We start from the raw sequence: 15,258 nt of genomic DNA on the forward strand, positions 1-15,258 counted from the left end.
CACTTGGGTATTATCGGCTATGATGTCTAGTCGGTAATCAGCTTTGGGTATAAAGCTGAGCATAAGGTCAACCTTGCTGTCAGGTTGGGTTCAAGAGTTACTATTCGTGTAGTATAGTTTGAATGACGCATCCCCTGCGCCCGGATTACTATGCGAGGGAGACAGTAACAGGAACTTCAGTAAACTCTAGCTTGATCAACTAGTAGTTAATGGCCCGTACAAGCCACCGAGCCTAGTGTTACCATTCTGGTTTACCTTGTTAATGCTATGTCATTGTGTTTAGCTTGATGCTAGATACCTATGACTGCTAGGATAATTCTATTCACTTAGCTTTATGCTAACCCCCCCCCCCCCCCCCCCCCCAGTTTCTCCCTTGCAGGTTAAGTTTTGCATGCTATAGTTTTGGGAGTGGTTGCTTTTGGATATGTTTGACAGGCTACACTATGATGTTTATATTTTGATACCTATATGTGTGTAAAAGCTTTTGGTTAACGTAACACCTGGATGACTGTAATAACTATGATCTAGTTAATTACTACGTATGGTTTGTAAATATCAATATATTATGTTTCCGCTGTGATTTAAAAAAAAATTGTACGGTGTTACACTACTAGTAAGAAGTTTTTTGTTAGTAATTTCAATAATTACAATATGGTAGACACAAGACTGTTTATGGAGCAATACTATGAAATCCTTGGGATCTAGGACAATTTTCTCAACATGACTTGAAAATGGATGAATCTATTTTTGTGTCATGTATTATTGATAAATTGCCTCCATCTTGGCAAGAATTTAAACACACCTTGAAACACAAAAGGAAGAAATGAATTTAACCGAATTGGGTGGCCACTTGCGTATTGAGGAATTAATATAGGTACATGAGGGTGGCAAAGGAAAGGGTAAGGAACCGGTATCATCTTCTATCAACATGATAGAGAATAATAATCGTGGGAACAAGAACAAAAACCACAAAAAGTCATATGGAAAGAAAAGGAAATTTGATGGCAACAATAATGGTTTCAACAAGAGGAACAAAAGCACTTGTTGGAGGTGCAGTAAATCCGGGCATTTAAAAAAGAATTGTCGTGTGAAGAACATTGATGGAGGAAACACTTCGGGTGTACGTGGGAGAAGGATATAAGGATCCGACTTCAAACCAAGGTCAAAATCTTGATTTGTTGAATCCCGTTAAGAATTATGTATCATACATTTATGAGACATTTTATGTGCAGGATGATAATATTGGTTGATGGATTCATTCAGGTGCTACATGTCATGCTAGCAAGGATCATTGTTGGTTCAAAACTCCTGTACCAGACAATGATGTTCTCATATGGGCAACAAATCTGTAGCAAATGTTTTAGGACGTGAAAATGTTGTATTGAAATTTCATTCCGGAAACATAATTACTCTAAATAATGTATTATATGTACCCGACTTGCGAAAGAATTTGATTTCTAATCCTTTATTAAATAAATGTGGTTACAAGCAAGTGTTTTAATCGGACAAATATATTTTGTCAAAAGCGGGTGCGTTTATTGGTTTTGGTTATTACAACAATGACATGTTTATGCTAAATCTCAAGAATATTCCAATTGCCATGAATTCTACTTTTATGATTAATTATAGTTCTAAATGACAAAAATGCCCTACATGTGTACTGCACACGACTCACTTAACTGGGCATGACTAACACTCAGTTAACTTCGGGATAAATCGTGTACAATGTTTAAAACTTGGGACCAATCATGATCGATTTATACTTTAGGTTCATCTTGATTTTTTATACAAACTTTGGGGACGAGCCATAAAATTTACATATTAACTAATAGACAAAAGTTATGAATAGTAACTAGGGGCATTTTCGACTTTTCACCTTTTTTTAAATTTTAACTAAATTTCATTTTACCAACAAAGCCCCCCACACTTTTTTGAAAAATTCAAATCGACCCCCCAAATAGGGGGATAAAGTGTCAAATAATCATTTTTATAAAAAATCTTAAATAAACTCCACCCAAATATTCAACGGGTCATATCTTCTCGCTCGCAACGAGTTAAATTTTTCCGACACCATCGTTAAACTCGAAATAATTTTAGGAACACTATGTCACTAGCTATACGCAAAACGGATGATTTTTAAAAAATGCTATATATTTGGGGTACTTTTCATACACGTTGATTTTGCGTTAAATTTTTAAAAGTCGACAATTCCATAGCGAAACGCGGAGATGCACATATATTGTTAATTTAAAATAACATTTAAATCTCACACGGGTTATACCTTTTAGTTCGACTCGAGTTGCGCTTCAATGACATCATCGTTAGCCACAAAATAATTTTACTAAAAGCAATAAAATACATTGAAAACCGAACCCCCGGCGCGAAGCGAGAGTTCGATAACTAGTTGTTTCTATTTGTGATAAAACTGGTCTTAACAATTAAATTTAAAACTTCAGGGGTGTATTTTGCCAATAGGATCTTTCAAACAGGTTTAAGAAAAAAGGCCATCTACCTGACTGGACCCTTTACCGGTATTTTTCTCACAAATCTCGGCTCCAACCTCCGTTCCGGCGTACCTCCTCAACCCCGGTAACCGGATAATAGAAATTTCAACATTCCGATCATTATAAACACACATTTATATTTCAAAATCTATAATAATGACGATGGACGATGTTCCGTTGGATGATAAGGTCAAAAGAACGAGAGATCTGTTATCAAGTTTTTATTCACAGGATTCTTCTCAAACTTCCGTTCCTACCAATTCAACATCACGATTCGCTACACTTGATACTATCAACACGACGTCGTTCGATGCCGATCAGTACATGAATCTTCTAGTACGGTTTTCCTGATTTTAGATCCCTAAATTATTTCTCTAGTTCAAAAACTGTAATGTCATTTTGTTATCTGATGCTGATCTTATATCGAATTTGAGTTTGTATATATCATAATGATATTTTTATGAGAAATTTGGATTTAGGTATTTTACCTTTGATTAATTGAATAGGATGCTCGCCTAGCTGACATGAACAAGTTAAGCTGTTTGTTCTTTGTAGGATTCTACAAGTGATTTAAGGTGAATTGTAGAAATAATATGTGGAACAAGGTGTCATGTGGAACCTTTAATGTGATTTGTGAGTCTTAGGTGCCGTTTGTTTTTCAGTCTGCAGATATTATTATGTCTTATGTTTGCGCGCCCGCACACGTTTTTACTACAGAATGTTTGTTTTTCCGAAGACATAAGATAAAATAATGTCGTATTCTGTCCGCAACCTCGCAGACTTAGAAATGTGTTTCTAACTGCTGCAGACATGATTAAGTTATTTTGCAGACATAAGACATTGCAGACATTAGAGTGCGCTAATTGACATATATATTATCGGGAAAAAACACCTATAAGTTCGAAAGGTAGTTGACTAGAGAATATTTGAGATCTAAGATGATTGCTTGAACTGTAGAAGAGTTGTAAAACTATGAGATTGTTAATTCACGCATAAAGAAAAATTCAGTAAACTATAAGATTGTTCATTCATGCATAAATAAAATTCAATAAAGGTGTATGGTTCCTGTATGTTATATTTTACAGTATAAGAACTACACTCTATCCATGTCCAACGACATTATCAGTAACGCTTTTTATATGTTTTAACGTTCACCTGCTAGTGATTATTTTTTCAAAAATATCATCTGGCTAAATTCTTTGCTCACATAGGTTATCTATATACCATCAGGAATTATACTCATTAACAATAGGCCATGTAGTAGGAACAAGGTTGTAAAAGTCGCGAGTCGGGGACGCATCGGTCGAGACCTAAAAAGGACGCGTCGGCCGAGTCGGGGACGCGTCGTTGACCAACGTTGACTTTATTAATAATTTCTTAAATATATATTTATATATGTATAAAATAGTTGATTCTGTACCATAAATTTCTTAAATAAGAACGTGAATTTAAATACAATCAAACTTCAAACTCAATTAATGTTACCGAGTACATAATCAGTAAGGACACAGAGAAAAGAGCGGCCCAAAAAATGAAAACATACCCTAATTTTAAAACATATCACATCTTGACGAAAATTTGACTGATTTTGACCGTTTTTGACTAACTTTGACCGTCTTTGACAGACTTTGACCGAACTTTTAGCTTTGACCGTCTTTTGAGTCGTTTTCAAAAAAACGGTATGGAGAACCTAAAAAAATGACGCATCGGCTGACGCGTCGGTCAAGTCGGCCGACTTTTACAACACTGAGTAGGAGTGTAGGATTTAAAGAATGGTAGTAGAACAAGATGGCATAAGAAAGACTATGGAGGGGTTTTACATCAAAGCTAATGCATTGTAACATATATATAAATACATGAAAATCGGATGCTAGGGATCTCGCATCAAGTTTGTTTTTTTCCTTTTTTTTGCACATGTGAAGGATGTATGCATGCACACATATGAGCGAGAGGAGTGCTTTACTTATAATTAGAAGTGTGGCGTCCCTATATAGACACCTTAGAAGTATAGTTTTTCATACTCTTCCTAGCTACACACAGGGGCAAAACTTATTGAGGGCATGGAGGGGCAACCACCCCCATTAAGTTTTGAGTAAGTAATAGGATTTGTAGCCTTTTGTATTATGGACGTTTGGGCTTTTGAATCAACTAAATCGGAGTTCGTATGAAGAAGTTATGGCCAAAATGGTGATGACTCGCAAACTTTGCATTTATCAACAAGAGTTATCGTTTCCGTATTTCTCCGTCATTTTTCTACTAATAACAATTTTGAACTAAATAAAATAGTTAGTTCAATAAATTAACATATATTATCAATAGTTAGGATCGATTGCATCTGGAAATATGTATAAACTAAAAAAGTATAGTTAGTTCAATAAATAAAAATAGATAATTCACATTTATGATCAAATATTGCATTCGGAAATATGTATAAAATGTGTATTTGTATTTTCGCCCCCTAAACTTTACGTCCAAGTTCCGCCACTTGCTACACATAAGGAAATGTTATCCCATGGCAATTTAATTGCTTTTTGTATCATGATAACATCATACAAAATTGTATATTAAAATAAAAAATTTGTCATTTATTTTTTAAAATTTTATAGGTGGGTTATTATTTTGCTCAAGTGGTTTTTTAATGGTGTTATATTTCTTTAAGATATTATATATACAATATGATGAGATGATTTGTATTAATAGTTAAGCCTCTGGACTATTTAGAGCATGCAAAAGGTGCTATAGTTGTATAATTTGTTATAGATCATGTAGAAATGTTTATTACCAATGTGAGCCTTAGCTTTGGGCCCCTACATTGTTTAAATTCCTATTGCATATAACTGCTAAACTTTATATGTCATATAGTTCTGATGGATTTCGTCTTTTTATGAATAAATCCGGTTGTTTGTCAAATGGAAGATATGTGTTAAACACAAAATCATACATCTGTGGTGTACATGTTCAATCATTTGAATTTTGATACTAGTTGATAATGTTAATTCCTTTTATGTATCAGGTCCAAAAGTCAAATCTGGAGGGACTTCTACAGAGACATGTTGAAATGGCTGCTGAAATAAAGAATCTTGACACTGACTTGCAAATGCTAGTATATGAGAATTATAACAAGTTTATCAGTGCTACAGATACAATTAAAAGGTTAGAATTATGGGATTTCTTTATTCTTTATGTTGTGCCGATGGAAGTTTCTGCTGACAGCATTTTTTCAGAACCTTTTTGTTGTATGACATTTGTAAATATAATATAATTTTTATTCCAGAATGAAGAACAATATAGTTGGAATGGAAGTAAATATGGAGCAACTCCTTGATAAGGTATAATGGCAAGAATTACTTTGTATATTGTTGGCATTGTTCGAAAATATAAGTTAGAAGAACGTTTTGAAATTGACCTGCCCTCTTCGTTACTTTTGTCAGATAATGTCAGTGCAGTCAAGAAGTGATGGGGTCAACACATCACTTTTTGAAAAAAGGGAGCATATAGAGAAATTACATCGTACACGTAATTTATTGCGCAAAGTTCAGGTATCAACGTAAATAAAATTTTCACATTTCTAGAACATAATCATTTTATTTGTTGTGCCACTTATAGGGCCTAGTTGTACCTAAAGTTCCACACATTTTAAAATTTATGGTCTTTGGCCACATCTCGTTACATAATTCTTATCAGTTATCATGTGTTGAGCAGTTTATATACGATCTTCCTACTACACTTGGAAAGTGTATCAAATCTGAAGCATATGGTGATGCAGTGAGGTTCTACACTGGAGCGATGCCGATATTTAAGGTTAACTTACTGGCCCTTTGATCATCATATCCCTTTTTATGTGTTCTGTTTAATACTTGCGATCTCTTACTTGATGACATTCATTTATCTCTTTGCTCTTTATTATAAATTCTGACAGGCATATGGGGACTCCTCATTCCAGGACTGTAAGAAAGCGTCAGAAGAAGTAATGGCAGTTATTATTAACAAGCTTCAGGTATAGTCCTTGTTAATCTAGTTTATTCTTTACCATTTCAAACCAACATGAAGGCTTTGGATGCTATATTTCCATCTACAACATCTCATTCTTTACAGAGAACTTACCTTTATTTTGATAATGTCTTTATGATTTGGTCATGTTCATTTGGGTCAACTTGGGTTGTCATTTCAAATGGATTAAAGGGAACGGGTTGCACAGACTGAAAGTTGTAATATGCATACAACCTGCTAAATTGTGTTTATTAAAGAATTTAGACTAATATCGTATATCGTAACATTATTCTTAGATCATAAATAGCTCGCTATTTTATTACAAAGTAAACAACAAACCAGTGTTTCAGATCAACCCGAACCCATTTTGATTTGGTGCCCAATACTCAATCTTGCCACCTCTAGTATTATGTTATCTATTAGCAGCATAAGAATAAAGGGGAAACAAAAAGATTTCATATTGTGCAAGTTTTGTTTCAGGACAAGGTCTCTTCTGATTCTGAATCAATACAAGCAAGGGCAGAGGCTGTAATGCTTCTTAAGAAGTTGGATTTTCCGGTTCGTAACATTGATTTTAGCCTATTTTTTATTCTTTTGTCCTGCAGCATAGTTAACTCATGATGCGCGCACATGCATCTAATTATTAGCAAAAACAGATGTTTGCATTGCATGTACCCTTCAAGTGTAACATGCCATCTGAATTTTTTATTTTCCATAAAGTAACATGTTTTAGAAAAAGGTTTGACCCTTTAACATAGTGCTTTCATATTCACCTGATCCTTATATTACCTCAGTACTTGCACCTTGTGTTACTAATACTTGTTGATTACCTATTGATAGTAGAGGTGGCATGCAGGCTGCATTACCTGGGTGATGGGTCGAAATGGGCCAAGATTTGGGTTGACCCACAACACTATTTTGATAATCTTTTGAGTTTGTTTTGAATATTCAATGATTAAAGTATGATTATGAGTATTATATGACTATAACAATCCAAAGTTTGGTATATCTTCATCTAGGGGTAAGTTATATAATATATGCCATGACCTTTCAGCCACTTGACCCATCCTTTTATTAGCCAATCATAAATTGAGCCAATCGTAAGTGAATGGGTTGAGTTTTCCAACTCAAGTTGGTAGAAACATTTAAAGGCATTGAAGGGACAGATGCACATCTTTACATGCTTTCAAGCATGCTTATATGCAATATCAACTGTGTAAAAAAAAAAAGAGCATATACATAAATTCGTGCATGAACTCTTATGACCATCTTGTTCTACCGCCCCAAACCAAAAAAAGTTGTTTTTAAAGGAATATAAAGTTCTTTATTAACAGGATTGCAAAAGCTAGGGAGCGTAGGAGGAGGGATATAGATAACATCAAGTTTATCAAGGATGAAGCCGGTCAAACCTTAGTGAAGGAAGAAGAAATTAGGAAAAGATGGGAAGGGTATTTCTCAACTCTTTTCGTGGGTGAAGGACCTGGGCGCCAAGAAGTTCCGCAGGACTTGGGAATAGGACAATTCCGGAACAACAGTTTCTGTAGGAGAATCAGGAAGGAAGAAGTAAGTTCGGCACTACGAAAGATGGGTAGAAACAAAGCTGTAGGACCTGACCAGATCCCAATAGAGGCGTGGCGGTGCCTGGGCGAGGATGGTGTCAGGTGGTTGACGTGTCTTTTCAATAAGACGCTTAGAAGTTATAAAATGCCTACGGAATGGAGACTCAGCGAGATTATCCCTATTTACAAAAATAAAGGGGATGCCCAAATCTGCGGTAATTATAGAGGCATAAAATTACTTAGTCATACTATGAAGCTTTGGGAGAGAGTGATTGAGACTAGACTTCGACGCGAGACTACGGTTTCAGAAAACCAATTTGGTTTCATGCCAGGGCGCTCTTCGATGGAGGCAATTCATATTTTAAGAAGCGTTATGGAGAAGTATAGGGAGAAACAAAAGGGCCTAGAGATGGTCTTCTTAGACTTAGAAAAGGCCTATGATAGCGTACCGCGAAAGCTGATTTGGAAGACACTTAATGTTAGGGGTATCCCAAGTAGATATATTAGAGCTATTATGGATATGTATGATGGGGCGAAGTCCTGTGTCAGGACGCCTGTGGGAAACACAGAGTATTTCCCGATAGAAGTAGGCTTGCACCAGGGATCGGCCCTTAGTCCTTTCCTTTTCGCTTTGATTCTAGACGAGCTGTCTCGAGGAATACAAGAGAACATCCCTTGGTGTCTGATTTTTGCCGATGATATCGTGCTTGTATCAGAATCAAATGAGGAGCTTAACAGAAGACTAGAACAATGGAGGGAGGCCTTAGAACAAAATGGGTTACGGATCAGCAGACAAAAGACAGAATATCTTAGGTGCGAATTCAGTAGGAGTGAGGATGAACTAAATGGTGGAGGGATTATCAACATTGGGGACCAGATCTTGCACCCACAAGAGTCGTTTAGATATCTAGGTTCGGTCCTCCACAAATCGGGGAGGATAGACGAAGACGTGACTCATCGTATTAAGGTAGGTTGGTTGAAGTGGAGAGCGGCGAAAGGGGTCTTGTGCGACAAGAAGATCCCACTCAAATTAAAAGGGAAATTCTTTAAAGTAGCTATTAGACCTGCCATGTTGTACGGATCAGAATGTTGGCCAATGACGAAGGCCCAAGAGAGAAGGATGGAAGTAGCAGAAATGAGGATGCTTAGGTGGACGTGTGGTAAAACCATGTTAGATAGGATCCCAAATGGGGTGTTTAGGGAAAACCTTGGAGTCTGTAGCATCATCGACAAGCTAAGGGAAGAACGGCTTCGATGGTTTGGGCATGTGATGAGGCGACCTCGTATTGCCCCGGTAAGGAGAGTCGAGGCACTCACGGTCGATGGCGTAAGGAGAAGGGGTAGACCTACACGTAGGTGGATGGATAGACTTAGGCTCGACATGAGGGAGCTTTCGCTGACTGAGGACATGACTTCTGATAGGAGTGCGTGGAGGGCTAGAATTAGAATAGTCGAGTAGGGTTACGTCCTTTTATGTTATTTTTTTATTTTTAATAGTATTTCTCATTAGGTTTCTTACTTTTGCTTTTTTTGCTTTTTATTACTTTTTTTATTATTATTATTACTTTATTTATTATTATTATTATCTCTATATTATTATTGTTAGTTTTTATTATTATTATTATTTTTATTATTATTATTTTTATTATTATTATTATTATTATTATTATTATTATTATTATTATTATTATTACTATTATTATTATTATTATTATTACTATTACTATTGGTATTATTTTTATTATTGTTACTACTACTATAATACTCTTGGTATTACTAGTACTGGTACTATTACGACTACTACTATTACTTTTATTATTATTATTTTTATTATTATTATTATTATTATTATTATTATTATTATTATTATTATTATTATTATTATTGTATTATGGGTGTGTTAATATTAATTATTAATATTATTTGTGGTATTAATATTATTACTATTGCTTTTAACTATTTTTTACTAACACTAGTACTAGTATTAGTATTTTTATTTTTTAGCCGATTAGAGCCTAAATTGATTTTCAGGGAGACTTTTAAACCCATGAAATTTTGATTCTATCATTTTCATGGCGTCTCAATATATATATATATATATATATATATATTTTTTTTTTTTTTACTATTTTTATAAATAAATAAAAAAGGCCGGAGGTCCACTCGGAAGCAATCTCTTTATCCGCCGAATAAAGAGAGGGATGACTTTCTCTACTTTTCTGGGTGGAGAAATGACTTGTTTTTATTCTCGGATAAGGGAAGGATTGTCTACATCTCACCTCCCCCATACACCACTCAAGTGGTATTGGGTACTGTTGTTGTTGCTGTTGTTGTTGTGTAAATTATTAAGTTTTATGTTGTATTCTCTAGCTATATTCCTTTAATTTGGCAGGTTGAAAACTTGAAATCAAAGCTTCTTGAAAAGTTAGAACAGTTCCTTGAGGAACTCGATCTTTTCGTAGAGATAAAGGTTGCTTCCGAAGATCATCATGAATCTACCAGTCAAGGAAATGAAACTGATTCCATTTCTCCTATTCATGAGGTAATTTCATAGATGCTCACACACACACGCACATTATGTATATAAATATGTATTTCATATTTCAACATATTTGAGGATTTTGATCGTTAACTTACGTTGCAACTTTCAGTTTTCAATCATAAATATGAGTTCTTTCATCTGTTTAATTTCCTGAATAGGTTCCTACTCGCGAGTTTGTAGAAGCTGTTCACGCTTATCATGTGATTTTCCCTGATTCAGAGCAGCATCTCGTTAAACTTGTGCATGATCTTACTACAAGGTGTGTATGTGCATCTTGTTAGTTTTCTCAGTTGGTACTGGTATCTACTTTTGACCAGTTTATTTTGTTCGTTCCTAATTTGACTTTTGCTTTATTAGGCACTTTGAAGCTGCCAAACAACAAATACAGGAGCAGATCTCTTCCGCAAAGCTCTTAAACCGACTGCGTATGTAACATGACCACTAAAGATATCATCTATTGTTAGAGGTGGAAAATGGGTGGATTGGGTAAAGGGTCAAAATGGTCATGTTCTGGTATAAGGTTAGGTTGGTTTTATCCAAAAAGACCTTTTATTACTACTCTTTCTTTTCTGTATAGAAGGATTTAGGAGGTTTCATCCATTAACAGTACACTTGACCTTCACTCCGTTCGAACAGTTTCACTCTTTTCCGTTAGTTAGGTCGAACTAGCCACCTCAATTTACTGTCGATTCTGCCGTTCAAAAATGATAATTTTTACTGTAGATTCTTATATTTTACTATTGCATTAAATATTTACCATGTCATATCTATTCTCCTGTTACAGGATTTATTTGGACCGATGTTCTCTTGATCGACGACGTCTTACCAGAGGCCGGTATACAAGATTTTGCATTCGAGGTTGTCACTCTTTTTAACTTTAATGGTTATATTTATCGTGTCTATATCACCTAATTTGTTCAACTATAAATTTTTTTGTTATTGTGTAATCACTAATTTTGCTGACTTAATGTTCATGGTTTCAGGCTGCTCGTGTTGCTCTGAAGCAGTATGTCACTAGCTCGTTTTCTCATCTTCTTCAAGAAATATCTGGTTAGTGCATCTCTTTCACTAAAACAGCCAATTATTGCCAATACCAATCATTCTTAATTATAAATAATTGATTTTTGGGCTATGTTTTATCTTAAATGGGTCATGACAAAAAAGTTAACTGAAAGGAAACAAATCAAATGGGTCAAATACTCATAGGTGGTGAAAGGCTGCAAATTTGTTCATAGAGTATATAATTTCTCAAGTAATTCTATTCCAAGATATATTGTTAGTGCAATAATCTTGTTTCTGTAACCTTTAAAAAACCCATTAGTTGTATGTACAAAATTTTGTAATGGACAAAAAAGAGTTTGTTGATCAACCCTCCTTGTCCAGCTTTAACCTGCTCCACTAAATAACACGATTCGACCCAAGATCGTCCTAACCTATTACCCAATTGATACGAATCACTAACGGAATAGAACTTAAATTAATCAATACTAAGATCAATGATATAAAGAACAATGACTACAAATCGAGATGCAGGACCTCCCACATTCCAGACAGTCTTAAATTTTAGGCATTGTTCTTTGTATTATTGATATTTGTATTGATTATATAAGTTCTATCATGTTAGAGTTTCGTATCACCAATCTGATGACCCGCCCATCTTGCATCACCTACAAACAAGTAAGGTTTTATCAGCATACAGGCAGATAGAAGTAATTAAGTCACAATATTCACTTGAGCGACTTATTTAACTGTCAGACACTCTTCTGCAAATTCAAAAGGATGGCACGGGACAGGAACATCCTTTGAAAGTTGCTCTTGAGGCCAGCAGAAATGTTTTGCTTCAAGGCAGTACAAAAGTTTTGTCGGTAATTCATCGCTCACTCGCTTTCTTTTTAGTCATACAATTGACTTTATACCTCTATTAATTCGTTATTTTTTATTCTATAGGATATACGGCATCTTCTTGATGATGATCTGGGATTGGTATTGAAGCTGAGAGATATACTTATTAGTTGGGTACAAGAAGGATTTCAATCTTTCTTTAGACAACTTAATGATCTGTTAGTATTGCTTTCTGGAAAAAATGTCTCGACGGCACAAGAACAGTTTTTAACAGAAAGAGTACAAGCAGATAAGGTCCCTGCTGGGCTTGTGCTTGTAATAGCCGAACTATCTGTTTTCATAGAACGAGATGCTATTTCAAGAATTACCGAGGCAAGAACTGCTTTTCTGTTTCTTATAAATATGGCAAAATCATGCTATATACTTTTGAATGGATAATGGGTCGATTCAGGTTATTTTTATCTTTAACTGGACAAATGGGTAGGAAAAAAAAACTTATAAGGAAACTGGTTAAATAGGTTGGTCAGATGGATCAAAAGTCAACCAAAGTGCATTTACCATCATTGAAGTAATTTGCAGTCTGTAATTATATCTAACACACAAGTTAAACCCTGAACCAAAGTTTATAGCTTGCATTTACCATCCAACTGTGCTGGTTTCTATCTCAATGCGGCATTATTAAATTATGTTTGTTACTTTTCAGGAAATTGGTTCTTCATTGTCAGGTGGTGGTCCCACTTTTGTTCCTGCTGAAGTCCGTCACACCTTTAGATCAGCTGGAGAAAAGTTCTTGTTACGTGTATGTCTCTTTTATTCAAGTGTCCTTTATACCATCTTCCGTTATAGTTTCTACAATTATTAAGATTTTCCTACAATACATACAGTATATCAACATGAGAAGCCAAAGAATTTCCATTCTTATGAAGAAGAGGCTCTCAACGCCAAATTGGATCAAGGTTTGTTATCACATGAATTTTAATTTTAATGTCGTTTGATGTAACAGATACATATATTACATATTTTTATATTGCCTGATATCCTCTATTTCCCTAGCATAAAGAACCAAGAGAAGTTCATATGTTTGTTGACTTGTTTCTTCAAGAGGTATGAGTTTTCTTATTTTACTTATTATTACAAAATAATGAAAGTGTTTTGAGTGTTGAGTAATTTATCTCGTGACAGTTAAAAGCGGTAGGAAGTGAAGTAAAACAAGTTTTACCTCATGGACTTACTCGAAAACATTCTCGCACCGAGAGCAACGGAAGCACAAGTTCTTCACGTGGCAATACATTAAGAGATAACCGTACAAACACCAATAGGGCCCGCAGTCAGCTTCTGGAAACCCATCTAGCGAAATTGTTTAAACAGAAAATGGAAATTTTCACAAAAGTTGATCATACACAGGTCTGGTTCTACTCTATTCCTTGTACATACAATTGATGTTGTAGTGGAGTATATGTGAGTAATACTTGTTTGTTGTTGTAGGAATCTGTTGTGATGACTATTGTAAAACTTTGTCTCAAAAGTTTGCAAGAGTTTGTTAGGCTGCATACATTTAATCGGAGTGGATTCCAACAGATTCAGTTGGACATGCAGTACCTTAGAATTACACTCAAAGATAGCGCTGAAGATGAAGCCGCTGTTGAATTTTTGCTTGATGAGGTAAGCAGTTATCTACTGAAAATGAAATTGTGACAATAGTAGTGTAAATCTTTGTAAGTTTTGGAGGTTGTATGCGTTAAAGATAGATTTTGACTTCTTTTAACCTATTTGACATGTTGCTCAATTTTAACTAAACTTTTTTCTATTTGACCCATTTGAAATCAAATTCAACCCGATAGATGGTCAAATCATTCTCTATATACAGCACTATTTCATGATCAAGAAAGCTTGTGTTTCAATTCATTTTGCGAAACTTGAACATTCACTTTGTTGTTGAACAGGTGATTGTTGCTTCTGCGGAACGTTGTCTTGATCCTTGTCCTTTGGAGCCGGCAATCTTAGACAGACTTGTACAAGCAAAATTGGCTAAAACTGTAGACCAAGAAACGGCCGCTTCTTAGGTAATGACAATTGCATTACTAGGTCAAATTATCTTGATCCTAGGTGGCATTATGCTCAAATATGTTTAAGCATGCCAGAAGCGCATAAGGTCGCCATTTCACATGTTGTATCATTGTATTGACTATTGAGTATAGACAGTTCTTCAAATTTGCTTTAACTGGTGTCACCCTGTTGCAAATATGACAAGTAGGGGTGTGCATGGTCCGGGTGGGACCGAAAAAAACCGAGGACCGAGGAGGAACCGAACCGAAACCGAAATAACCGAGAATATTTGGTGCGGTCCTTGGTCCATATATCTTGATTATTTCGGGTTTTGGTCCGGTCCGGGCCAAACCCGAAAAGACCATTGGTCTGGACCGAACCGAGAAGACGTATATCTTTGTGGCCTACATATATTTCGTACTGATGATATATCCTTGTTATCAATATACATATTTATTATGGCAATGATCTTATAAATATTAATTAAGTTACATGTACTAAAATACAATACATGATAACTATGTAAATAATATCTAAATAATAATAGGAATTTTAGTTATCGTACCATATCTTGGAGTCAAAGCAAATAATGGATTACAATTCGTATATGATAAACTCTATAAGGTTGTTTCTATGTATATATATATATAAATATGCGCTATCATAGTTCGTATGGTAAATGATAGGCTGTGAATTATATACCCAAATGTTAAGTTTGTGTTCTTATCGATCATCATCCTAACTTTAGTACTTTGATAATTTGGTATTATTTGAA

The 15,258-nt window shown here is 35.1% G+C and overlaps 1 protein-coding gene across 1 annotated transcript; it reads left to right on the top strand.

The window, feature by feature from the left end:
- Positions 1 to 2,519: 2,519 nt before the first annotated feature.
- Positions 2,520 to 14,683, top strand: LOC139851570 (vacuolar protein sorting-associated protein 51 homolog). The gene is made up of 20 exons (XM_071840653.1): positions 2,520 to 2,840; positions 5,518 to 5,657; positions 5,779 to 5,833; positions 5,936 to 6,043; positions 6,207 to 6,305; positions 6,424 to 6,501; positions 6,975 to 7,052; positions 10,446 to 10,595; positions 10,754 to 10,854; positions 10,953 to 11,020; positions 11,380 to 11,453; positions 11,579 to 11,645; positions 12,351 to 12,460; positions 12,543 to 12,809; positions 13,141 to 13,236; positions 13,322 to 13,393; positions 13,491 to 13,541; positions 13,620 to 13,841; positions 13,923 to 14,099; positions 14,381 to 14,683. The coding sequence occupies exons 1-20, from the start codon at positions 2,661 to 2,663 to the stop codon at positions 14,498 to 14,500; spliced, it is 2,313 nt and encodes a 770-aa protein (XP_071696754.1). The 5' UTR covers positions 2,520 to 2,660; the 3' UTR covers positions 14,501 to 14,683.
- The last annotated feature ends 575 nt before the right edge of the window (positions 14,684 to 15,258 follow it).

This window comes from Rutidosis leptorrhynchoides, chromosome 6 (assembly GCF_046630445.1).
Source record: "Rutidosis leptorrhynchoides isolate AG116_Rl617_1_P2 chromosome 6, CSIRO_AGI_Rlap_v1, whole genome shotgun sequence".
NCBI lineage: Eukaryota > Viridiplantae > Streptophyta > Magnoliopsida > Asterales > Asteraceae > Rutidosis > Rutidosis leptorrhynchoides.